Source organism: Acartia tonsa, chromosome 4 (genome assembly GCF_053477335.1).
Source record: "Acartia tonsa isolate MP-2025a chromosome 4, ASM5347733v1, whole genome shotgun sequence".
Classification (NCBI taxonomy): Eukaryota; Metazoa; Arthropoda; class Copepoda; order Calanoida; family Acartiidae; genus Acartia; species Acartia tonsa.
In genome coordinates this window covers 52013165-52040872 of record NC_137263.1, presented here as the reverse complement: position 1 = coordinate 52040872, position 27708 = coordinate 52013165, and the positions used below count along the sequence as shown (strand labels likewise).

Below are 27708 nucleotides of genomic sequence, written 5' to 3'. Positions count from 1 at the left end.
CTCATTCTCATATTTTTTCATTTTTAAAAGCGAAGCTTTTCTATAATTAGGGGCGGTCCGTCCGTCCGTACGTCCGTCCGTACGTCCGTCCGAGATAGATAGCTTTTATTCGTTAATTTAGGCATGTTAGAATTGTCCTATCGATTTCAAACTTTGCATGATGATTCCTGTAGTAGTTGGGTACGATTTAAAAAGCGTAGCACTCTATAATCATTACCAGAATGTCCGTACGTCCATTTTAAACATGTTGATTTTTCTACTTTTTTAACAACAAATTTTCAAGTGTTCTAATTATCCCTTTGATCTGATTTTTGGTATATTGATTCCTGGGACAACAAAGAACAATATTATAAGCGAAGCAACTCGATAATCAAGTCCAAAAATGTAAGTATGTCCATAAACATTATCCTGCTTCAAGCAGTTTTTCAACAAATTTACTTACAATTTTGCTTTGGCTCTTATACTTTTAAATTCTGATTATTCAGTTCAGATACTATACAAGTGTTAATGTCCGTTTGTCCTACCGTTTCAGTGCTTCGCTTTTATGGATGTTGTCATCCTTGTTACACTTAAAATTGATCAAATTTAAATGGAAGATTTTTATAAATATCATTTGGCGGATTTTTAAAGTGAAGCTTTTTCTATAATTATGTTCGTCCGTCCGTCTGTACCTCCGTAACGCTTAGCTCTTTTCGTTAATTTAGGCATGTTATAATTGTAGTAGAGATTTCAAACTGTGCATGACAATTTAGAAAGCGTAGCAACTCTATAATCATTACCAGAAAGTCAATATATACGTTTAAGACATGCTGATTTTTTTTTTACTTTTTAAACAACATTTATTTGTGATAAAATTATAAAAAAAAGATATGTTACACTTATTTCATCGATTTAAAACTTTACATGAGGATTCCTATGACAGTTAGGTACAATTCAGAAAGCGTAGCAACTCTATAATCGCTACCAGAAAGTCAATACATACGTTTAAGACATGCTGATTTTTTTACTTTTTAAACAACATTTTATTCGTGATAAAATTATAAAAAAAGACATGTTACACTTATTCCATCGATTTAAAACTTTATATGATGATTCCTATGACAGTTAGGTACAATTTAGAATGCGTAGCAACACTATAATCGTTACCAGAAATTCCGTATATCCATTTAAAACTTGCGGATTTTCTTGACACTTTGACAAAACTTTTTTTATATGACATAATTATCTTATTCATCTGATTTTTTAAATAATGATTCTTAGGACAACAAGGTAAAGTATTATAAGCAAGGCAACTCTATAATCAAATCCTAAAATTGAAAGTATATATTAGAGAGAGGGAAGAATGGGCTGTTAATATCACATGTCCCCAAAGTTTTATAAAAAGCATTTTCTTATTTGTTGGCTTAACAACTTTGAGGACTTTTCCTGAATTTCAATTGGTTGGTTTAGTAAGTTGAGTGTTCAAACGTTTCAACCACTGATATTAATCTACAGAATGGATAATTTTGTGTGTCATCATTTGGGATGTACATGAATTTAACAGCCATTGTCTTATCCCTTTAGATCCCTGCCTAACCTAAAAGTATAAAAGTCTGGGGCTATAAATTAATAACTGAAATTTCTTTAAAAGGATGTTTCTAATTTCATACCTATGGATGGGATACAATTTAGCACGGATCAAGTGATCGCCTAAATTACGTGCTCTTTTGTACCCAACCGTAGGCATTTTCGAAAAAGATGTTTTAAAACTGGGATCCTTATTTGCAAATTTTTATGTGATGTAATCATCCGATTGATCTGATTTTTGGAATACTGATTCCTAGGACATCAAAACTACATTGTTATAAGCGAATCATCTCTATAATCAAGACCTAAAAATGTAAGTATGTCCTTAAACATTATCCTGTATGTTAGCAGTTTTTCAACAAATTTACTTAATTTTATTTCGACTTTTATACACATATGTTCTGATTATTCAGTTCTGACACTCTACAAGTGTTATTGTTCGTTTGTCCATCCATTTCAGGGCTTTGCTTTTATGGATGTTGTCATCCTTATTGAATTTAATATCCATGAAAAACTGTTTATACTACTATACAATAAATACCTGCTTTCCCAAATTACCTTTATTTATTAACTGAATAAGGAATTACAGAGAAATTTCGTGATTTTTTAAGCACATAAATATTCAGAACAAAATTTTGAATTCGTAATGTAAATCTGCAGCCACTTTTGCAGCCATTACTTTATGAATCCTGCAGCCATTACTTTATGAATCCAAGATTCTTATCATTCCATCTTTACATTCCAGGTGTCATATTTCATTTACTTTAAGAATTCAATCATTTACTTTAAGAATTCGAAAAAATCGGCTGCAAAATTGCATTTAGAAGCCGGCTGCCGAATTCTTAAAATATACAATGTTTTGTCACCTTAATTTCTAACTTTACTGATAACTATTATAGCCAGCGGAAAACTGGATGTTATTTAACAGACGGAATATTACTGGCTTCAAAATCTCAGGTGTATATTCTCATCTCTTTATTTCACATCTTATTCACCACTTACAGACAGACAGATGGACAAACGGACAGACAGACACGCGTTTAATAAAGGTTTACGGGAATTGGTAGCCCATTTGAGCGGAGGTATTATAAACTCCGAGAACTCAGGCCAGGGCCGGGAATGGGGGGGGGGGGGTGGAGCCGGAGGTAAGACATGAGAGCAGAGATAAAAGGGGGGGGGGGGGGGTAGAATTCATGTTTTGAGGAAAGATGTAAGAAATTTGTTTATATTGTATGTTTAACATGTTTTTTTTTTTCTTTTCTGCTGCAGTGTAATCAAGCTAAATAGGACGGATATTTATTTATTATAAATCAAAATAAAAAAAAACAAATAAATGTCTTCAACCCTACAGTTTTTAACATGCCAAAATAGATTTTTAGTTTCTTTACTGCATTAGAAATGACAAAAATACTAAAATTTCTTTTATTAGTACAAAACAATATCTTATATAGGTGAAACGACCCCCAAACTCAAGGCTATCTGAGGCTAGTATAATAAAAACTCTCTGGAAAGGGTGAATCTTAGAGAGGCTACTCTGTTAAAACTTGGCATTTTTAAATAAGCGATATTTTAAATCTTATATTGCAAGTCAAATTTCCTTTCACTACCCCTCTTCCTCCCAAGAAAAAGCCTGTGGACGTCCCTGGATTTAATCAGGGAGGGAGGGGACATCGGGCTGTTTATTACACTAGTCCACAAAGTTTTATAATCACGTTTTCTTATTTGGCTTACAACTTTAGATAACTTTTATTAAATTTTGATTGGTTGGTTCATTAAGTTGAGTGTCCAAACCGTTAATTGTTATTTACAGAAGGTGTAATTTTATGTTTCATCATTAAAAATGTACATCAATTTATCGGCAATTGTCTTATCCCTTTAGATCCCTGTATTTAATTGTTTATATATTTATTGGGAACTAATTCTGCGTATTTTTAGAGCAGAGCTGTTTCCCTCTTATCTTCTTACAAGAACAATTATGTTCGTTGTGACGTTTACAACAAAAGATCTCGCTAACTGCAGAACCAATAAAATTCTGTTTTTCATGGAATAAACATGTATTGTGTACTGGTCCTACCCTGGTTTTTAACTTTTTTTTCGAGTAGACGTGTGTCCCTTTCTAAAAAATGCCCCCTTCCCCCGAATACTTTTTGTGTGATAATTATAAAATAATAGTTATTTCTCGCATCGTATTATAAACAGGTTTCAGTGGATATAAGATGTACAATTATAAGGTTAAAAAAAAGGTTTTAATCGTAGAAAACTGGATATAATACGATGCTAGGCATAGTTTTTTCGTATGGCTGAGAACCGGTTCTAATCAACCGGATTAGAATGAATACGAGAAAAAAAATCTTTATTTTTTTTTCATTTTGTACAGCTATGAAAATATACGTGATCGTCCTTGTTTAAAAGTTTTACTAGAAATGAAAGAATGACTGTGTAGGTAGAGTAACCCGTATGTTAGCACAGGTAATCCTTGTTTTCTACCAGAAAATAAACAAACAAATGGAAACATCTTTTTTTTATCAGGGACAGTGATACAGTTATTTGAATAGGTTGGTAATCGATATACTATTACTTGGATGTTGCACCAGATTTTCATGTACTCTGATAAAGCGAAAAAAGCGGGATAAAATGTCCACTTTTAGCAAGCTAAATTGGCGACAAAATTTCCCCTGTCAATATATCCACAAAATGTATCCTATATCCATTGATACATCTATTTTAATAGGTTGGCGGATATTTTTCACCCACCCCCCTTAACAATCTGACCATGGACTAGTTAGAAAGTGGACACATCCGTTTTTTATAGCGGATTCGGATTCTTAATTATTAGGCTAAAATTAGTATCTCGAGTTTTTTCATTCACCCCCCCCCCCTCTTTGAAGGCAAAGATAAAAGATGCATATTTTCTTTTATATGTTGACCTCTAACTCTTCAACAAAAATTTAATTTTTATTTTTACCTGTCCAGATACCACCTGGAGACCTGCAGCTTCTGAACTTGGAGGCTTATCCAAAAAATCTTAAAACTTGGGAAAATTTATCATATGAGAATGATTTTATCCCTAATAACCTATCCTCTTAGACCAAAGATAAAGCCTATACTCACTGTTTCCGCAAATGTGTAAAAACTAATTAATTGCCCAAAAATTTCGTTTACAATTTGAAAGCTTGAAACAAAGTTGGATTCTTTAAAAAAAGTTAGGCTGGCAACTCGCTGGTGAGGCAAAATTATTTTTGTGAAAAATCCTCCAAAATCGAATAAAAAAATTTACAAAAATGAAATAAAATCTTAAGAGGGTTATTAACATATGATTTTGTTTAATTTTTGTAGATTTTTAATGTGCTTTTGGATGATTTTTCACAAAAATAATTTTGCCTCACTATCGAATAGCGAGTCTATCATTTTTTAAGAATCCACATCAGCTTGAGTCGAAAGTAAACAATACTTTTGTCTGCTAGGAATGTTCTCTCTTAGATTTGACGAAAAAAGGGTTCAGAATATTCTTCTACTCTTCTATTTCTATTCTTTGTTCAAACAGATAATACAATCTACAAGTAAGTTAATGGATATATATATATTATTACTTGGATGTAGCACCAAATTTTCAAGTAATCTAATAAAGAGATGCTCGCATCTGGCTAATATAACAATACCTAATCCCCTCCTACTTGATAAACAAACTGACCGATAAATAAGTACTATGTTAACAAGTTACCTTGACAATTTTCCCCCTGTCATAATATCCACGTATATTATACATCTATTTAAGTATAATGGTTAGTTAGTTGATGTACTTTCTAGTAGCGAAGCTACTCTACAATTCATCCTAATCCGACAATTTTAAGTATTTTGAGTTTTCCTAAAATATAAGGATAAGTTTCTTGTCGGTTTTTCTAATATAATATTTATTAGCTGTATTAACTCACAGACTAAGGTCAATTACAGAGTCATGTAAGATACCACAAATAAAAAGAATATCAAAATGTGACTTAGCATTTATTTTTCGACTTTCATATTTTGCTAGATAAATAAATATAAAAAACAAATAAAAAATAACAATAAGATAACAATTGTTTCATTTTAATTATACATATTTAATATTTATTCTTTCGGTGATGTTTAGATCTGTCAAGAGTTCACCGTAAAATATGTAGCTGGAATCCATTTTTTATTACTAGCGGCCAAACGTACATTCTATGTTCGCACATCGTTATTTATAGTCGGCATATAAAGGCCAGCAAATAATTGGAAATAGCAAAATAAAAAAGCGTAAAATAGGCCTTTTAGCGCATTCATGTCAGCTGTGTAATATTGAGCATATACTGATCAAGATTATGAGTAACCTTTCATTGTCGGTTACAGTGATGTTCGAACATAAAAAAGTATGTTAAGCCGTTTAGCAGCTTGCAATCTTTCACAAGTTTATTTGTAAATAATCTAGCTAAATATTATTGTGAACTCTTAACAAATCATATTAAAAAAAACTCAATGTATAAATATTTCCAATTCTAAAAGGCTAATTTAATCTATAGAGTATCAAGAACCTTCATAGCATCGACAAGTCTTGTAATTTCAATGATGCTCTGGGCAAGCTTCTCCTCGTTACTCTTCATCACCTCCTCAGGCATCTTGGTGTCTAAAATGGACATCATTTATTGGTCAGTTCGTTCATTCATTAGGAGGGGAGGGGATGGGGGAAAAGATGGTTATTTTAGCCAGCTACAAGTTTTACTTTATCATGATAATCTAAGTAAGATTCAAGTAATAATAGATTCATTCTAAAATAAAATTATTTACAGTACCGAAGCTACCAATTGGGTTGGTTGTTCAATGTTCATTAAAGCAAAACAATAGAGGGGGAAGGGGATAGATAACTTATGTCCCCAACCCGTGGATCCCTTATCGACTATCAATTGGGTCTTCTCGAATATCAGCCAATAGCGTCGAAAATAATAACACAGCCAAATTCGCTACAAGGGAGCATAAAGCAATTAGCTAGCAAACAAAAAAGGTCCCCAACACTAGATCCAAATAGTTGTCTGGGTTATACATCTACACTTATTACATTTATTGGTCTGTAAGAGGCAGAAGGAAAGAATCCGTGACTCAATGTTAAAAATACTTTGCCTCCACTTTTTCTAACAATCAAATTTTTTGTTCAAATTCAAAACAAAACAAGTTGTCTTAGTAAAGTTATTTTTGAAGTAGTTATTTCCCTATAACAAACTCCTCCGGGTTCCCTAACCATGCGGGACTACCTAGTAAGCAATATACCCTATCCTAACCAAATAAACTATGTAGAAAAATTACTTTTCAATTTATTTCCAAATGAGAAAGGAGCTCGATTACTTAGGCACTTATTGGCAGACCTCCCTGAATTTATTTATTACCTTTGACAGCAGTTAATTTCTTGAGCTTATCCACCTGGGCCTCCAGGGTCACCTTCTTCTTCTCCAGCTTCTCCTTCTCCTTGGCAGGGTCCACCAGGCCTTTCAGGTTCAAGTGGGCGGACACCTTAAAAATAAACAAGAACGATTATTTTCAAATGTTTAAAATCAGATAAAGTAGTAAGATATTTTTGTCTGAAGCATTTGGTAACTACTGAAGTGAACGAATAAAGTTCTGAAGCTTTACTCAGGTTCAAGGATTGTTTTTGGCTATTTTATTTTTAGATTTAAGTCTTTGGGATGGTTTAAGGCTATTTTTTTCGTCCACATTTTACTCATTTGAAAACAGAGTCACTAGATGCTAGGGGCGCAACGGTTAGTGTTCTATTATGAATTGAACCGGTTGAGTTCTTCACATAGTTTTTTGTACTTAAACGGAGGAGCGTAAATAAAAAAATATGGAGTTAAAAGACTCCATACCTATACAGGCAAATATTCAGGGACCTAAGGGGATAAGACAATGACCGTCACCAATTCTGATACACAAAATTAACATTTCTGTAGATTACAATTAGTGGTTTAAACGTTGTCATTATAACACTTTAGGGACTAGTGTAATAAACAGCCCAATGTCCTCCTCCTACCTTGTCTGAGATGGTTAGGATGGCGCAACCCGACGGGGGCGGAGTATTTGTGACCACCACCTTGGAGCAGGTTGCCAGCGTCTCAATGGCAGAGTCATACTTGCGCAACACCTGAAATAGATATTATTTATTGATAAAAGTTCCAAGCACAAAATCCAAGTATTTAATGTATTCAAGAAAGATTATAATTGACTTGTATTATATAAAAGGGAAGCTTAACTTTGGTTGTCTTTGAAACCGATTTATATCCGCTGGATTAGAACCGATTGTCAGCCATACTGAAAATTCATGTACAGCATCGTCTTACACATAATTTTCAACGAATATGAAAATTTAAATTAATAGGGTAAGGGGGGGGGGGAAATTTCGGTATTTTTTCGTTTTTTTTTTGAAAAAAATGGGGTAAATATTAATATTTTCAAATGAAACCAAGACCGGTAGAAAGCTTATGGAAAGGACTATCAGGTCCTAAAAGGACGTTATCCTAGGACTTTTAGAAGTTTGCCGAAATTGACCGCAAAAAAGTTACCGAAAATTCCCCACCAGCGGGGGAATTTTCGGTAATTTTTTTCAACCTAAAAAAATCGATGAAAAACGGCCAAACGGCCAGTCGAACATAAATAATCATAATTAGTATAGGTTATAGGGATTATCCACAAAAATTTTCATAATGATCGGACTATTCCTTCTATGTTAAAAATGAATTTTTTTGAAAGACACGAATTTTCGATTTTTTTTTCGAAATTTTTTTTTTTAAAAACTTAAAATTAATATAAGAAAAAAACGTATTTTATTACTTTTTAGGCCTGATCCTAAAAAAGCTCACATTGGACTATAGATTTAGACCAAAAAACATGAAAATTGATTAAAAATTGACCTCAATAATCGAATTTGAAGCAAAAGTGTCATCTTTGCAAAAAATCTTGACTACATTTTAACCTTAAAAAAATCGATGAAAAAAGGCCAAACGACCAAACAAGCGTAATAAACCATAATTAGTAGGTATAGGTTATTGGGATTAACCACAAAAAAATTCATAAAGATCGGACTATTCCTCCTAAGTCAAAAATATTTTTTTTCAAAGGACCAGAAATTTTGATTTTTTCCTCGCAAAAGAGGACTATCCACGAACAAGAGCACGTGATTCTAAGTACCTTCCAGCATTGATCCTAAGTATTTTCTTTCAGAATATAATAGTTCACCATTAATAATTAATATATTGACGAGAAAATTTATGTTTCACCACTTCAAGTTGAAGAAAAGTAAAAAAATGTTCAGGTTTTGTAGTCAAAATTCTATCAAACGTTTTGTTGAGTTCGGGGTGTCTTTAATTGTCCATGTTGTCAAATGAAAAAAAATAAAAAAAGTTAAAAGCACATTTACTATATCTCATATGTATGTTTAAATTAATGCTAGTATGGATTATTTTACAATCTATATAACACGAGTATTCGCATATATCATCAAATATCCATTTTAATAAAAGAATTAGCTTCATAAAAGTTTTCAAAATCAATTAAAATACCTAAAAAAAATATGGTGAAACATAAATTTTCTCATCAATACATTAATGATATATGGTGACCTATTATATTCTGAAAGAAAATACTTAGGATCAATGCTGGAAGGTACTTAGAATCATGTGCTCTCGTTCGTGGATAGTCCCCTTTGCTTCAAAAAATAAAATTAATTTTTGTTTTGTTTTTTATCTGTTCTATTCATTTTTAGGCCTAATTCTTAAAAAGTCTATATGGAATAATAGATTTGACAAAAGAAAACATGAAAACATGACCTTAAAAGTTGAATTTTAATTACTTTTGAAATTACCGAAATTTCCCCCGGCGCCAACTTTGGTCATTTTTGAAAAAAATATTACCCCGATTTTAAAGCTCTCAACAGATTTGGAAAGAGCGGGCAATTCTTAGTTCAAAAGGTTTTTACGGATCAGCTCTAGGTCTTACCAATTTTTGTGTACGTCGATCTTTACACACCTACTAAAAAATTTTTGAAAAAAAAAAATTTTCGTCCGACTTTGAGACCCAATAAGTACCCTTAATATTCATCTCACAAAAAATTAATTTATACTTTTTTGTAGGCAATTTAATAAGGAACAAATTTGCTTTTATGTTTTTTTCTGTCATTTGAAAGGAACATGGAGAAAAATGTCATTTAATGAAGGTAGGTCGAAATTACCGAAAATAGCCCCTTACCGAAACTTCCCCCGCCTTACCCTACCATTTTTGTTGGCCCGGGCCCAAAAACTGTCTATAATCCGGTGCGATAAAAGCTTAGATACCAACCTGAGCTGAGGTTTCACAGAATACTTGAAGGTATAATTCTGTTTTGGTTTTATTAGGAAGATTATAGTCAGCCCTGGTAGATCTGACCACACTCGCAACCTTCTGAACAAACTTCACTTCTTCCTCTACGTCCACGTTCCTAGAATTAAAATACATTTCTACTAAGGGTGAATTTGACTGTATTGGAGACCTAGAAAATACTAGAGTAGATAAAAATAAACGTACTTCTACAAATAATTAGAGCAATGAATACCTATAGAATATACTTGGATAGGGGACAGGGGAACAATTGTCGTCAATATGCATAGGTTCCTAACATTGACATCATTTATTCAGTTCGTTCATCTAGTAGAAGAGAAGGGGGTGGGGTAAATGTGGTGGATAAAAGGTTGGAATGGTTATTCTAGCCAGCTAAAAGTAATAATAAATCTATTTCCAGAGTCTAGCATCTGCCATTTTAATTCCTCTTAAAAGAAAGTAAACCAGCTGCATAGCTGCAGCTGCCGCCAATCCTTAAATCTTACCTGAAAGCATAGTCTGATAGTCTAGGGAAGGGTGTGACAGTGACTGATGGAGGTTCTCCTTGCGGAGACCATCTGGGCAGCCTCTGGTACAACTCCTCGGAGATGAAGGGCATGAACGGTGAGATAAGGCGGAGTCCACCGTCCAAACACATGTAGAGTACGTGGCGGGCGGTCAGGATGGCACCAGCGTCGGTACCCTGGACAAACACAGCAATGTTATCAAGTGTTTTGTTGAGTTCAAAAGTTCAATAAAATAACTCGGCAAAAAATCATCAAATGCTGTAAATTAAACTGTTTACATTATTACAAATAATCACCCCTTTTTCTAATTATACACTTTTATCAAAAAAATATACTTATGTAAAAACAACATCATCAAAAAAATGCTTATAATTTAAGTTTTTCATAAAAATCATATTTGTTAATTTTAGCTTGTTTGTCTTTCTAGTTTGTTGAGGTTTGCTTTTATGGACGTTGTCATCCTTGTTTATTTTGAAAATATTTATAACCTGGAAAATAGGTTTGAGATATTCCAGGTAAACATCACAGAGTTCATACAACCAGAAGTTGTACAGGGCTGTTGTGGCCTGTGGGAAGTTGTACGTCTGCGAAATAAGGAAAAGTATAAAATACAACAACAAAAAAGATTAGGTATTTTTCATGATACTTTTTTGAAATAATAAAATATTACTATAATTGCATGTAACGACATTAAAACCCTTAAACATTAAAAAATTGTTTCCTGAATCTTACAAGCTAGCAAAAGAGCAATTCTTTTAGCTCTATTAAAAACCCCTTAAGCTAAGTATACTCTACTGAATTTCGCCTCCCCCCCCCCCCCCCCCCCGTTTTATGTTAAATGGGGAGGTAAATACTGAGCAAGCATACACAGCATACAAAAATGTTCTTCTTTATACAGAATGAGAATTCAAAAAGGCATAAAACTAACTTTTGTTGCTTCTGTTGAAAATAGTAATAAAATTGTAACCTGGAATCCTAGGTGGACATTTTCCACAGCATATGCCAGCCTCGAGAGGATCCACCTGTCCTTGGGCTTCAGCTCAGAAGGTCTCTGATTGATAATTCCCTGGCCAGCAGGCAGCTTCTTCTTTTCCTCTGCACTCAGTGAGTTGACACGATGGTACCACCTGCACAGAGCCTGGTACTTCCAATAGCTAGGAGATTCACCAACCATATCCGCTGCCTTGACGTCTGTAGAGGTTGGCTTCATGCCGGACAAATAGCTGGTGCCCTGCACCACACTGTTCAGCATGTCCAGACCAGCGTCGCTGGTAAGGTCAGCCTTGTTGGCGGGTAGCGGCCTAAATGCATCACCCTTGCCAGATGATATTTCACCTTTGAAAAGCTTTTCAACAAGACCCTTTTCTGGCCGATAGTCAGATCCCAAGTACATGAGTGCAAATTTTGTAGCGTTCCACAGCTTGTTACAGAAGAATCTGTACCCCTGGACACGCAAAACATCCAGGTTGATATCACGACCCTGTGCTGTGTAGGCACACAGGGCAAAGCGGAGGGCATCGGTGCCGCACTCGGGAATGCCGTTCGGATAATCTTGTTTCTGACCAGCCTTGGCCTTCTCCAGCTCGCGCGGGTCAAGGTTGCCGGTCATCAGCGCGGCATGTAGATTTTCTAGCGACACACCGAAGATAACATCCATAGGATCGATTGTGTTACCCAGTGATTTGGACATTTTGCGTCCGTGTGCATCACGCACCATGGCGTGGAGGAAAACTGTCTTGAAGGGAAGTTTACCTAACAATTTCTGTCCAAAAAAGACCATTCTAGCCACCCAGAAAAAGATGATATCATGTCCTGTTTCAAGTAAGGTGCCAGGATAAAATACATCCATTTCGTCGGTCTTATCCGGCCAGCCCAGGACACTGAAGGGGAACAATCCCGAAGAGAACCATGTGTCCAGCACATCCGGATCCTGCTCGAGGACAATGTCGCTTTCCTTGACCTTCAGCTGGGCGGCCGCCTTCCTAGCAGCCTCTTCGTCTGTCCTGCCGGACACCCAGATTTCTTCGTCTGCGGGTGGCTGACCTTTCACAGAAACCTTGTAGGCTGGAATTCGGTGGCCCCACCACAGTTGCCTGCAAAGGAAATATATTTGCTAGATCTCATGATCAAATATCAAGAATTAATTGGGGTATATAATATATTGTATGGATTACCTAAAGGATTAAATATATTGAAAGTTTTGTCCAAATAGTTTTTCCTACCTAGAAATACACCAGTCCCTCATACCCTCCATCCAATAATTCCAGGTTTTCTTGTGTGAGTCAGGTATAATCCTCAGTTCTCCAGAGTCCACGGCCTCCATGGCTTTCTTGGCCATGTCGTCACACTTGACATACCACTGGGGCTTGATGATGGGCTCTATAATGTCCTTGCTTCTTGTACACACTGGCACCACCATGGGGTTATCCTGCAATACTTTATTTTTAGGGGCATAATTTTCAAATATAATTTGACCTGGCTAGATTTTTCGAGTATGGATTCGAAACCGGTTTGTATCCGCTGGATTGGAACCAGTTCTTAGCCATACTAAAAAATCATGCACAGCATCGTATTACTGTTTTACAGACAATTTTCCACTAATACAAAAAAAAATAATGATTATTTAATATCAACAGAAAGCGGTCTATAATACGATGGGACAGATATCTATTTCACATTTTAAAAATGAAAAATTGCTAAAGAGTTAAAATCTAAAAATATAACAAGGTGTTTTGATAACATAAGAAAACCTACTTTTGTTTCTCTGTAAAGTCCAAGCTTGGTTAGCTCCTCCTGGACCGCCTTTCTAGCATCAAACCGCTTCATCCCACTGAACACGCCGCAGCCCTCCGCAACAAGACCGTCATCCGTGAATATATTAATAAATTTCAGGTCGCAGCGCTTGCCGCACTCGTAATCGTTAGGGTCGTGAGCTGGGGTGATTTTAACCGCGCCGGTTCCAAAGTCCCGCTCCACAAAAGTGTCTTGGACAATGGGCAGGCGGCGCCCCTCAATAAAGGGATGGGTCACGAATTTTCCATGCAGATGTTTGTACCTGAAAAAAAGGATTTTATATTTCTCTTTAAATCTTAGTGCTTTTCTGAATTCTCACAATTGTTCTTTGACACAAAAAGAAAATTGTAAACTTACATTTCATTTCAAAGTTACTTCTTAATTCAAAGTAAATTTTTTGTGAGTAGGCATTTTTAAAATGTACGCGTTATTTGTATACTCTATTTTAATCTCAGTAGGGACATTTTATAACTTATCTCCTAAACTATACGTAGCACAGGAATGGTTCTTATATTTCCAAAAACAAGAAGTTATAGCGGTTCTAATAGTATGTTTTTTTCTATATTAACACAAGCTGCGAAATTTCAACTTAAAAAGGTTTGCATTTTTTTGCACACATTTGAGAATGGGACGTCTAATAAAAATCTACTTTGATCATCTTTATTTTTTCAAACATAAATCTTCAAGTAATGGTAAAGTCCAAACGTATTTTGTTTCTAAAGGCGTAGTAAGTGATCTTACCTTGGGTCCTCCGGATGAACAGCTACAGCTGTGTCACCAAGCATGGTCTCCAGACGCGTAGTGGCCACAACTATCTCCTCGTTGCTACCCTCCACCTTGTACGCGAAGGACACGATCACACCGAATTCCACCTTGTCCTAATTTCAATGGCGAATATTTACTTATGGTACTTCAGGATAGACCCTCCAATCGATATATTTTTACTTGGATGTTGCACAAGATTTTCATAAACTTTGATGAGGTGATGCTCAAAGCTGGCTCAAATAACGATAGCCCCCATCCCACACCTATAACCCAGCCCATTCCCTCCCCTTTTACCGGATGGTTGAACTAACCATTAAATGAGATCAAAATTAGCAAGCTAAATTGCCGACAATATATCCACGTATATCCTGTATCCATGGGACCTAGTACCTAAATAGATCTGCCAAAATGATTGAGCAAAAAACGGCAAAATAAGTTTCTTGCGCTTGAACGACATAAAACCTTTTAGTTGACTACTGTTTCGTTATAAGAGTTGACAGAAAAGGTAAAAAAATGCCGTTATTAAAATAAAAACATATTAACAGTTATTTTAATACTTAGGTAATATTATACGTATTTATATATAATAGTGAAGCTTTCAAATTTAAACTCAAATAAGCCTTAATCTTTGCCAGTGTACATATAAATATGCAGCCATGCCTTGTATCCAGGTACAGAGAGAAGTGTGCGTCCAGGTAGCTCCACCTTCTCCACTTCAATGTCGGAGATGGCTGAACGCAAGGTACAGGACCAGTTGACCAGCCTGTTGGACCTGTAGATGGTCCCGTCCTCGTGCATGCGCACAAACGCCTCCGTCACCGCCTTCACCATCTTGGGGTCCATGGTGAAACAGGCACGGTCCCAGTCCACGCTGGAGCCGAGGGAGCGCAGCTGGTTGTAAATCTGACCGCCGTAGTCCTCCTTCCACTCCCACACTTTGGCGACAAACTTCTCGCGGCCCAGGTCGTGGCGGCCGATGCCCTGTTCGCGCGCCAGCTTCTTCTCAACAACCACCTGGGTGGCAATACCGGCATGGTCGCAGCCTGGGTTCCATAGTGTCATTTTACCAGTCTGTCTCTGATATCTAAATTAACAAAAAAAAGGGTATTTAGATCTAATTGGCAAATAAATTAAATTCTAAGATTGTATGATAATGTAAAAAATGTTGTCATCTTAAAACTCGATCAGGGCAAATTTCAGCTGCCACATAGCCTTAGTTCAATTAAAATTAGAACCGAACGCACCCATTAATATCTGGAATGTCTAAGCCTGGTATTTATGACTTTACTAAATTTGTTCTTGACTTTCAGATTGTTGCAATCAATGTTCAATCGAATCTAATAGTTTGTATATATTTGAATACCTATTTGAGTTCATTGATTATCATTTGACAAAAAATTCTATATACCTTGTGATAGCATCTTCAACACTGTTAGTCAATGCATGACCAAGATGAAGTTTTCCTGTAACATTGGGCGGGGGAATAACCATCATGAAGACCCCCTCCTCCGGGACATCCTTGATATTCTTCCTGCCGTATTCTGGCTTGAAAAAGCCCGACTTTTCCCACCAGGAATACCAGGCAGCCTCAACATACCTAGGACTGTAGGCATCAGGAAGTGGACACTAAACAATTAAGGATCTACTTGTCATGGGTCAGGATTTAAACCAGGAAAATAATAGTTGTACTTAACCCGGTTTGTAATTTATCTAACTAAAAACTCTACACCATCCCTTTAATTGCAAATCGCTCTCTCTTTTTAAAAGCGAAGATTTTCTATAATTAGGGTCGGTCAGTACGTCCGTCCGTAACGGATAGCTTTTTTCGATAATTTAGGCATGTTAGAATTGTCCTATCGATTTCCAACTTTGCATGATGATTCCTATAGTAGTTAGGTACGATTTAGAAAGCGTAGCAACTCATTAATCGTTACCAGAATGTCCGTAAGTCCATTTTAAATATGTTGTTTTTTAACTTTTTAACAAAAAGTTTTTATGTGATAAAATCATCCGATTGATGTGATTTTTGGATTACTGATTCCAATTACAATAAAGTACAATATTATGAGCAAAGCATCTCTATAATCAAATCCTAAAAATGTCAATATGTCCTAAAACAGAATTTTGCATCAAATTTACGTTTAATTTTGTCAAAACTTATATATTATTATTTTGTATATTCAGTTCTGGCACTCTACAGGAGTTAATGTTCGTCCGTCTTACCGTTTCAGAGCTACGCTTTAATGGATGTTGTCATCCTTGTTTATATTTATTTATAATCATATGGTCATTTGCGATCTTATCTACAATTAAACATAGCTTTTCAGAAAAATTGTGCATGATTTATTTATTTTACCTGTGTGTCTTTCTTATCTCCAGGCTTTGTATTACTTTTATATTCTGCAGCTACTTTCTCTTCTTTTTTCACTTTTTCCTTAATACAAATAAATAATCAAAATTAAATAATAGTTATTTCCCACTCATTTGTTAAAAACATTTCTTAAAACTATATCTTCATTGGATGGTGTCAGTCACAGCCCCTAACCTACAGATTCGCGCCAAATTGAAAACTTCCTGGCCAATAATATGGTCAGATTGCTTCTAAACTGTTCTCCTATTGACCCAATTAGGGATCAAATATTTATTACTATATTATTCATTCTATGTGTATATAAACTAAGGGAAGGAGGGGACAATGGGCTGTTTATTACATTAGTCCCAAGAGTTTTATAATAACGTTATTCATTGACCTAACAACTTTCATTATGTATATTTTGATTGGTTAGTTTTTTTAGAAGAGTGTCGTAACGTTTCAACCAAAAATTGTAAAGAATGAATAATTTTGTGTATCAGCATTGGAGATGTACACCAATTTATGCCATTAGTTCCCTGAAAAAAACTATTCAAAATTTTACCTTCTTGGCAGCTTTAGGTTCCCCAGCTGCAGCTGCATCTTTGGTTTTGGCAGCACTCTGCTCCTTCTTGGCCTTGAACTTTTCTAGCTTGGCAGCTTTTTCAGCCGCCTTTTTCGCCTCTTTTTCCAACTGCTTGGCGGATTTTACAACAGGAGCACCCCCACCGTCCTCACCCATTTTATGTAATCAAAACAAGAAAACTAATATTTACAAATATCTGAAAGAATAAATTTTTATTCAAAAAAATACATAAAAAATGGTTTTCAAAAATTTCTTTTTTCCTTCGCCCTTTCCTTCATTTGTTCCTGCCGTAACTTCCTAAACTTCTTCTGCCTCGCCGCCAACTCTTTCATCGCCTGTCTGTTTTTGTCCAAGTCTAAGTCGAGTGCTTCGATGGCAGCGTTCTGGGCGACAACAGGCGTGTTCTTCATCTGGACAGCTCCTCTTTGAGATGGATATTTGGAAGGATTGACTCTGTAGATTGTTCTGTTCAGAAGATACTTCATTTCCTCTTTGGTTTCTTCCAGAGCGTTTTGCACGGAGTCATATGCATCTTCCTAAATATAAAAAAATTATCCAGAGGGATAGAATAGTTTTAAATGTTATTATTTCTTTAAAAACGGGATGTCTTTCTGTATGTCGTGTGCAGCGAAAGATTTTATTACCCGATGGACCAATATGGTATTTATTTATACATGGGTGTATATTCTGCAAAAGATTTTTTTTCCCCGGCTACAATTTTTTTTTTTTCCCCCCTAGTTTTTTCTTACCAAGTAGGAGGGAAAAGGGAAAAATATTTAAAGAACTCTATATTTTATTTATTTTATCCCTCCTACCAAACATTTTTTTAGTTTTTTTCACCAAGGAGGAGGGGGAAATGGAAAAAATGTTTTCAGTTTTCTTAATTTTTACATTTTTTCCCACTTATTTTTTATTTCCCCTCCCCCCCCCCCCTTCCCTGAGCAGGGGATCCCATGTAGAATATACACCCCTGCATTTACAGAGTTTAGTTAAGCTTCCTATGAGTCAATTGAGTTATTATTGGGTGAGTACGAATACGCCCTTAATGGCCTCTTGTCGCACTTGAAGGAGTTTTAAAAGTAGCTATAAACCTTCACAGGGCCAATGAGAAGGTACGCTGTAGAGTAGAACCATATCGGTTCAGCGGTTAGCTAAATTCGTAGGTGTACACACACACACACACACACACACAGAGATCATGTTAGTTTTATATAAGGAAAAGAAAAATCTACTGACCTTTTCCCATTTATCCAATTCATCCTCTGACTCGCTGTCGGTCACGACAAGTCCGGCCTTGACAGCATTCTCATTGTACCACGCCTCTTCCCTCTTCGCTTTCTTCACCTAGAAAATAATGAATATAGAAAACACGTGGATAATATGACAAGCGAAAAATTGTCGTCAATTTAGGTTGCTAATATGGACATCACTTATTGGTCAGTTCGTTCATCCAGTAAGAGGGGAGGGGATGGGGTAAAAGGGGTGTATGGGAGGAAATATTATTTTAGCTCGCTGCAAGTATCACTTTATTAGAGAACTAAAATTCTGATGTAACATCCAATTAAACTGTGTTGATCACTCTATGATATACATGTATTAGGAAGATCAGTTTTTATATTTTTGTCTCAACATTTTTATAGTACAAACTCATATGACTTCTCCATGCAGTTGATGTTAAAACTTAAAAGATGATTAAAAAACGGATTATTTCGGTTTTCTAACTCAATTAAAAACATGAAACATTCAAACACTGGTATTTTGAAAAATATTAACATGCAACTGTTATTCATTTGCAAGAAAAGATAGCAGCTTTTTGGTTTAGATCACTTAGATTAGATATCTCTTTAGTGACTGAGTTGTAACCCCCCCCCCCCCCCCCCCCATCCACATAAAAATAAATAAAATAACAAACCTTGTGCATCAATTTATCCAGTCTTTGGGCACACCTAACTCTTTCTGAAGTAGCCTTGAAAATGACTTGATCCACTGGAAACATTGGCAGGTCCTCAGTTCTCTTCAGAGTATCTCTGATCCTCTTGTAGTACTGAACCTCTTTAGGATCCAGGAAAAGGACAGAGATACCAGTGTTATGGGCTCTGGCTGTTCTGCCGGATCGATGGATGTAGCCCTCACAGGTTCGAGGCGCCTAGAAAAATAAAGTTTTATGGTGACACAGCTAGATTTTGTATTATTTTTATTTTATTTTTACCAATATATTTTTAATTAGATATTTCTGGGTTATCAACATAGATTGTTTGTGGTCCGCTTTTGGTTTCAGTGACATTGGCTCTGGATTGTTAAGGGACCATTCTTTCTTATACAAACATTCTCAGGAAAGGAGGGGTCATTGGGCAGTTTATTACACTAGTCCCTAATGTTTTACAATAACATTCCTTATTAGATAGCTTAACAACTTTGAGGACTTGTATTGAAATTTAATTGGTTGGTTCATTAAGTTGAGTGTCCAAACGTCTAAAGGGGGGGGGGGGTAATACAACCATCTCGTAATCAGTGAGCAAATGGCACTTAGAATTCGAATTTCAATCTAAACTTTTGCATGAGTAATCCTTGGTAGGTCTATTTTCCCTAAATCGAACAAAAAGTTGGAAAAGTAACGGCTGGCGGCTCAGCCGTTAAGCCGTTTTTTGCCTATTTTCAGGGTAAATTCATCATCAATTACGTAGGAATCAACTTTTTAAAACATATTTTTGGTTTAATTCATGTTAAATGATAGCAATAACCATTTTTAAAACTTCTAGTACTAACAGCTACCGTCTAGAACCGTTTGATAGCGTTTTGGAGTGGAAAAGAGTATTATGTGGAGATAGGTTTCGTGACTAATTTGCAGTATAGATATCCAAGAAAATGGCTTAACGGCTGAGCCGCAAGCCGTTAGCCGCTACTTTTCCAACTTTTTTTTTCGATTTAGGAAAAATAGACCTACCAAGGATTACTCATGCAAAGTTTTAGATGGAAATTCGAATTCTAAGTGTCATTTGCTCACTGATTACGAGAAGGTTGCATTAACCCCCCCCCCCCCCCCCCTTACTCATGGTTATCTACAGTAGGGGTAATTTTATGAATCATCGTTGGTATGTACGTAAATTTATCGGCCATTGTCTTATTAGTATTACATTAGAGCCCTGAAACATTGTAGCTTAAAATATCATATGAAGATCTTTATGAATATTTACCTGATAATGAATAATATGGTCGATGTTTGGTATATCCAGACCCCTAGCGGCAACATCTGTAGCTATCAGCAGGCAATTTTCTTCGGCAACAAATGCGTCCAGGTTCTTCAACCTGGCCCTCTGGTGCATCTGATACAGAAGTCAACATTTATTTCACTTCAACATAATAACAAGGTCATGATGGCAGCATTCTTTAGTAGCGAAGCTCATTGATTAACTAAAATAACCTACTAATTGGAAAACAGACGAACATAGGAAATGTCAACGGGTCAGCCGAATCTTTGCTACAGAAATCTAATGTTTCTAATAACAACTAGATAAGAAAAATATTAAATATCCTAATCCTAATACATAATCAAGTAGGTTATTTGTCTTTAGCTTAAGATATCCATACTACTAAATCGATTGGCTTCTCCATTTTAGGAAAGCTTCACATATGTCATGTGATTGCTTTATTATATATTACTTTTAGATTAAAATAATGGTACGGTTTTTGGCTTTGTTCTGTCGATCTCTTCCCCTTCGAATATGAAGCCCCTAGATGCTTCTAGCTCAATCACTAGTATTCCAAAAATATACAGAAATAAGATTTTTTAGAGCATTTAAGGCAGTTTTACGGAAATGAGACATAGAGTAGATGATCACTGGACCAAAATCTTTAAATTCAGCCCTCCATCTATGACAACAGCCAAAAAAATCGCAATTTCCTCTTTAGGAAAGACACGTTGGACAAAGCAAATAATAGAGTAGCTCTAAAATATTACCTTGGCGTGTAAGGGAAATGTTTTAACTTCTAGTAGCCGGAACACAGAAGCCAATCTCTTGACTGCTTCGATGCTGTTACAGAAAGCAATGGTACGCCCCTACAATGAATATAAAATATAATGGATATTATGACAGTGGAAAAATTGTCGTCAATTCAGGTTGCTAACAAGGAACATTTTTTTTTGGTCAGTTCGATTTTGCCTTTTCTTGCCAAATTATACAATTTCAAATCATCTGAAATTTCTTAGTCCAAAGATAAAAGATAAAGCCTATACTCACTGTTTACGAATACGCATATGTGTCAAAACTTCCCCCCCGGCCCCCCTCTTGAAAACTCGAAATTATGGTAAACAAAATAGTCCCCACTGTGGACTAAATCGTTTATTTAAAAATTCGTGTACCTAATCAAGATTTTTATAAAGTAAAAAGCTTTCAAAGTTTTAAAGTCGATGAGTAGCCGCTAGTTTACATAAAAACACAAACCTTATAATGTGTGACAAAATAGTAGAGGTAGAAATCTTTGTCGGCCACATCACAATGGATAACACTCTCACGCAGTTTATCAGCTGTTTTAGCCCCCAGGGTGATGTCGACAATCTTTCTTTCCTGACCAATGCCAGCGAATTCCATAAGCTGCTTTAACTTTTGTTTAGCCGTCAACTGCTTTGTCACCTCTGAAAGAAAGAATAATTAAGAATTAATCCAGAGGGGTGTATATTCTGCACAAGATTTTTTTTCCCCGGCTACAATTTTTCTACCCCCCCCCCCCCCTCCCCCTAGTTTTTTCTCACCAAGTAGGGGGGAAAATGAAAAAATATTTATAGAACTCTACATTTTATTTATTTTATCCCTCCTACCACACATTTTTTTTAGTTTTTTTTCACCAAGGAGGGGGGGGGGGGGGGGGGGGAATGGAAAAAATGTTTTCAGTTTTCTTAATTTTTACATTTTTTTCCCTCCAACCACTTATTTTTTATTCCCCCCCCCCCCTCAGCAGGGTCAATTTTGAAAATATACCCTGAATTAATCTCTATATGGAAGTACAAGATGTCTCAGTCTGTCAAAGAGTAGGATATCACCAAAACTTTTTTATTTTCTCTTTTAATACCTACTAAACTTGAACGTGGAGGGTCGGCTCCCCCCTCCCCCTTCAAGTGCATCAGGAGGCCGCTAGGGGGCAATATTTACATTTCATAATAAAAACAAGGATGACACATCCATAAGTAGCGAAGCACAAAATCTATTGTGAAATAGACAAACGGACAAAGTGAGTTATAGAGCAGATTATCTTTTATCATAACAAAGAAAAGAAAGAGAGCGAATATGTAAAAAACTTAAATCACGAAACCTTAAAAAATAAGGTTTCTGTCTTTGAAAGATGTAAAAAGAAAGGCTGCTTAAAAGCAGTCAGACTTTGATAAATTTTTATACCTAATTATGGTACATAATGAAGGGAATATTGACAATAGCATGTATGTGTCATATATAAGAGCCGAGAAAATCTTTTGTAAAAAGTAAAAGCAGCTAAAAAGCTGTTTAAATGCAGTCTGACCGCTATGGATATTTTATACTTGATTATGCTCCATTTTGATGAGAATGTTGACAAGAAGTTTTAGCTTTCTATCTTTTAGAGGAGCCGAGAAAATCACATTTCCCCCAATTCATTAATTACGGACTGACAGACGGACGGACATTTGGAATTATAAAGTAGCTTTGCTGCTAAAATTGGCGAATAGAATACGAGAAAGTAGAGAAAGATTGTAAGGAGTACTTACTATTTTTATAAAAAGGTTTCTTATGAACCAGAGACAGAGTGGCAGACATGACAAATCTTTGCATTTTCCTCTTGCTGGTGCTCAAGACCTCGAGCAGATGCTCCAGATCAGCAAAATGTCCCTTCTCACCCATTCTGTCTGTCTCATCGATGGCGAAATATCTAGAGATAAATAACTTGTAACAGGATTAGTTTTTATGAAAAATTACTCTTTAACACTAAACAAACAAGGATGACAACATCCACAAGTAGCGAAGCACAGAAAATTAAGGATTAGAATATAGCGAGGAAATATTAAGAGTAATTGTTATAATCAAGAATAGAAAAATATTGGGAGAAAAAATTACAAAACCTTCCTCACGTATTTTTATATTTTCAATAGTTGTATTTTGTAGCATGACTAATAGACCGACAGACACAGTAAATTGCATTTGGATGCTCATTAGAACTGGAAACCTTCACAAAAAAATAGTTCTAAACCTACACAGAACCTATTAAAAGCTACACTTTAAAGAAGAACCATTTCGTTTCAGCGTTTAGCGAGATTCTACGGTAAGACAGAGATCCTTTACTTTATTACTAGCGGATACGCCCCCTAGAGGCCTCTAGGAGCACTTAAGTAGGGTGGAGGTGAATCCCAAAACCCATTCTTCATTTATTTATTTTTCTTACACTCCTCTAAAATAGCTATTAACCTTTCCGGGAACTATGAGAAGCTACACTGTAAAGGAGAACCCGACCGGTTCAGCGGTTAGCGAAATCCTTCGGTAAAAACAAACATCCTGTTACTTCATTATAAGGATAATTGATTAGCTGAACCTACCTGATGTTTTGAATATTTTGTAGGTGGGGCACTCCCTCCTTGTAAAGCTCCCAAATTCTGCCCGGAGTTCCAACCACTATGTCTGGACAACGTTTTAGCAACCTAAAGAAATAAGTTTATTGACATCATTGACTTAACTTCACTGAGTGATAAAAAATATACTGATGATTTCAATTCATTAAAATTAACTTTTAATTGCAATCTGTGGCTTTGAGGAAAATAGTTAAGACATTTCATCATATTTTTGAGACTATTTCTCCACCGATGACATCAAAACAGATATTGGATAAGATATGCCAATGGATATATTATTACTTTGATGTTAACCCAGATTTTTCAAGTTCTCCAATTCGAAACTCGCAGCGGGCTAAAATAACCATATTCAATCCCTTTGACCATCCCCTCCAAGTAAATGAACGAACTAACCATTAATTTAGTTCCATGTTAGCATGCGACATTGACGACAATTTTCCCCCTGCCATAATATCCACTTATATTCTATTTCCATTAGGTAATATGCAAGAAATTTTGCCTTTTTATTAATGTCGACAAAATTACCTGAGCTGTTTTTCAGCAGACATGCCTCCAACAATTACAGCAATGGTAATGTTTGTCATTGTGAGAATTTCCTAAAATAATAATGGAATTAAACAAAAAGAAAAATCTGAATAAAAATAAATTTTTTTTTCAAATCAAAATGTGAATTGGAGGGTCAATCCCACCTTCCCCCCCCCCCCCTTTACTTAGGTATCCTTTGAGGCATTTAGGTGAGGAGCCGCTAGTCTTTTCGGTTAAATGAAAGTCTTTTCATAGTTCAACTTTATCTTTCGTTATCAATTTCATATAAAATGTCAGTAAGGGGGGGGGGGGGGGAGTAAGTTTGTACAGTTATAGGAAATGAAAATTCAGTACCAAATTTTGCCCTGGCCGTTTGGGCCTGTTTTTATAGTTATCAACCTAATTCTTTTTTAAGCTATCTTATATGATTGGATCTACCTGTAAAATTTTGAAAATGGAATTTTGGGACTTTCCCTCTAGGGGCTAGTGGGGCAAAAGACCTCCCCAAGCACTAAAATTTTAAGTTATGAGCTTATTTTTAAAGATATCGAGCTGATTTTTTTTATTGGAACCTATTATTACATAGATGAGTTGATTAGCCATTCCATATTTCATTTTTGCACTTTACTTCTAGGGTCTTTTAGGGTAAAACAACCCCCCCAAATACAAAATTTATAAGTTTTTAGCTAACAAGCCCCTAGAGGTAAAGTGCAAAAAAGAAATATGGAATGGCTAATCTTCTCATTTATGCAATAAAAGCTTCCATTAAAAAAATCAGCTCAATATCTTAAAAAATAAGCTCTTAACTTAAAATTTTAGTGTTTGGCGGGGCCTTTTGCCCCACTAGCCTCTAGAAGGAAAGTCCCAAAATTCAATTTTCAAAGTTTTACAGGTAGATCCAATCATATAAGAGAGTTTACAAAAAGAATTAGGTTGATAACTATAAAAAAAAGCCCAAACGGCCAGGCCAAAATTTGATACTGAATATTCATTTCCTATAACTGTACAAACTCCCGCCTCCCCCCCTTGAGTAATCGTTGCATCTTTCTGCAAATAAAATTCACCTTAATATGATCTCTAATTTGAACAGCCAATTCTCTTGTGGGTGTCATAATCAGGCCGCTCAATTTGGAATTAAAATGAACTTCTTTTCCAACTTGATTCTTCTTGATAACTGGCTGAGGAACCGTGTCCTCACTGTCACTGAGGGCCTGATCATCAGGCATGGCAACAGGTCGACCATACATATCCAGAAAATGTTTGCTGTTAATGGGCATGTCCAGTGGCATATCCCTAAACTTTCCCGATTCCTTATCTAGCTTCTTCTTTAATTTCTCTCTCTGCAGCCTTTTTTTTATTTCTTCATGGGTTTCAATAGGGTCAATATCTTCTTCATCATCTGTTTCGGATTCGTCATTTTGCTCATCATCCTCATTTTCCTGATCTGATTCTTGATCATTCTCATACTCCATTTTCTCTGTTTCATCTTCGCTTTCTACTCCTTCCAGCTCTCTCCGTCTTGCCTTTAGAATGCCCTGAAAGTGTTATTTTGAATTAAAAGTGATAACCTGGATAACAAATGAGCATTGGAACGAGGTCAATTTTAATTAATATCTGAACCCAGTCTTGCTAATAAAGTGCATTGACACAAACGACATACAGAAAACCAACCCTTTGATTACACGCACTTATACTAGAAGTTCTTTATGCGCATGGTAATGTAGTGCGTCTAATTAGAGACGAGGCATTTCCATTATCATAAGTTATTAGTCCGTGGCAAGAAAAAAAAATAGATCCCTAACCCTGCGGGGATACCCAGGACCCAATATAACCTAACCTAAAGTAATAATAATATATCTACCTGGATCATTGGAATTGCAAACACCAGAGTTTTACCAGATCCTGTTTCTGCGGCCCCGACTATATCCTTCACACCTGAAGCATTTTAGAAATAGGTTGATATAATTTAAAAGACGTAGGATAGAAACTTAGATCATGGAAAGATAACGAAGTAGCGGATTTAGTCGTATTTTCACAGTAGCTTTATTCCTATTTCTAGCCCCTGTGTGTGTGGTGGGGGGGGGGGGGGGGGGGCTCTAACCCTACGGGGCAATCATCAACATTTACCTCACCTAAAATAACCTATCAAAAGCCACTGTATAAATACGACGAAAACCGCTACTTTCTTTTCTTTCCATGATCCGAAACTTATTATTTGGTTTTGTTAAGCTATAGGTATGTTACGCGTTTTTATGTAAAAAAAATCAAAATAAATAAGGCATTTGACAAACCATGGGATTTTGAAGGTCTATTCAACATCATACCTCTATTAGACCCCCCCCCCCCCCCCAATTCGTCTTGAGCCCTTTATAAATATGGAAACTCACCACTCAATGCAGATGGAAGGGCAAGCTTCTGAATTTCTGTAGGCTTAGAAAATCCCTTTACCCTCAAGGCCTCGATAATTTCATCACAAACATGCAATTTCTTCCATTCAGACATATCAAGATCCTTATTCTTATCCTTCTCGTCATTAACTTCTTCGATTTTATTTTCATCCGCAACTTCTTCTGTTTCGTCCTCAACTTCTGATTCATCTTTATCCTTTTCCTCTGTATTCTTATTGACCTTAACCTTCTCTGTATTCTTATTGACCTTAACCTTCTCTGTTTTATTTTCAGCCTTCACCTTTCCTGCTTTATTAACTTTATCGGTTTTATGTTTGTTCTTAACTTCTTCATTCTTTGGTTCTTCTGTGGTAGAATCAGCTTCTACAACATTAGAACCAGCTTTTACAACATTAGAATCAGCTTCTACAACAGTAGAACCAGCCTCCTTCTTCTTTAAAAATTCTGCGATAACATCCAAGTTAATTATGGGTTTCTTTTCCTTCTTTTTATGTTTCTTTTTCTTTTTATTATTTTCGTTTTTGTTTTCTTTCTCACTCTCTACTTTCTTTTCATCTGTCTTAGCGTCCTTGATATTATTTTTATTTCTATTCTTATTTCCTTTCTTTCCTTTAGTCACAGCAACTGAATCTTCTTTCTTGTTCTGGTTACCATTGGCAAGGACATATTTACCCGGTGTGGCACAATTTTCATTTTCATCTTTATCTTCATTTTCCTCAAAGGTGTTCTTTTTCTTCTTTATCTGAGTTGGTGGTGCCTCCAGTATTTCTGGCTTGCGTTTGTTTCCAGTCTGTAGTACATAGTTGTCTAGAACTTCTATCCCCTTGCACAAAGAGTTATGTTTGGATTGAGACTTGGGCAACTTAATGGTTTTCCACTTCCCCTTCGCCTCGTAGACCATTTTATCTGAAAGTAATATAACAATTATTAATATAAATAAAAAAAAAGGAGGATGGCTTGCAAATTTTGAAAGTCCCCAAAGCCATAGAAATGACGAGAAAGCAAAGTATTTTTTTTTAATTAGTGGAAGAAATTAACACTAGATTTAAATGCATAAAAATACCCTTTGGGCCCAAAAGTTTGTTTAAGGGCCATATTCATTGATAAAATGCAATGGGAACTGCCATTTATTCTCTTTCAGAAGCCATTAAAAATCAACAAAAATTGACGTGTATTATTATAATGGATAAAGGATATATGTGGATATATTGACAGGGAAATATTTGTCGTCACTTTACGTTACT

At 35.7% G+C, this 27708-nt stretch overlaps 2 protein-coding genes across 3 annotated transcripts; both read right to left on the bottom strand.

Annotated features, from left to right (window-relative positions):
* Nucleotides 1–5552: 5552 nt before the first annotated feature.
* Nucleotides 5553–17098, bottom strand: ValRS (Valyl-tRNA synthetase). 2 transcript variants are annotated; one of them, XR_013879070.1, is made up of 15 exons: nucleotides 16922–17098; nucleotides 16363–16440; nucleotides 15415–15632; nucleotides 14667–15090; nucleotides 13983–14119; nucleotides 13203–13503; nucleotides 12671–12876; nucleotides 11416–12541; nucleotides 10937–11032; nucleotides 10428–10624; nucleotides 9904–10042; nucleotides 7604–7714; nucleotides 6963–7086; nucleotides 6039–6208; nucleotides 5553–5697 (listed from the first exon to the last, which is right to left on the bottom strand). XR_013879070.1 is itself a non-coding variant. In XM_080158924.1 (14 exons), the coding sequence occupies exons 1-14, from the start codon at nucleotides 17096–17098 to the stop codon at nucleotides 6099–6101; spliced, it is 3444 nt and encodes a 1147-aa protein (XP_080015050.1). In that variant the 3' UTR covers nucleotides 5553–6098. The 2 variants fall into 2 exon arrangements, 1 of the variants encoding a protein (XP_080015050.1); XM_080158924.1 differs by having other exon boundaries at nucleotides 5553–6208.
* Nucleotides 17099–17137: 39 nt separating this feature from the next.
* LOC145317708 (ATP-dependent RNA helicase DDX24) lies at nucleotides 17138–27369 on the bottom strand. Its single transcript, XM_080158926.1, has 12 exons — nucleotides 26444–27369; nucleotides 25918–25991; nucleotides 25121–25591; nucleotides 24057–24127; nucleotides 23499–23600; nucleotides 22677–22837; nucleotides 21385–21575; nucleotides 20901–20999; nucleotides 20137–20265; nucleotides 18855–19088; nucleotides 18179–18286; nucleotides 17138–17478 (listed from the first exon to the last, which is right to left on the bottom strand). Exons 1-12 carry the CDS (start codon nucleotides 27363–27365, stop codon nucleotides 17185–17187), a joined length of 2856 nt encoding a protein of 951 aa, XP_080015052.1. The 5' UTR covers nucleotides 27366–27369; the 3' UTR covers nucleotides 17138–17184.
* Nucleotides 27370–27708: the final 339 nt, after the last annotated feature.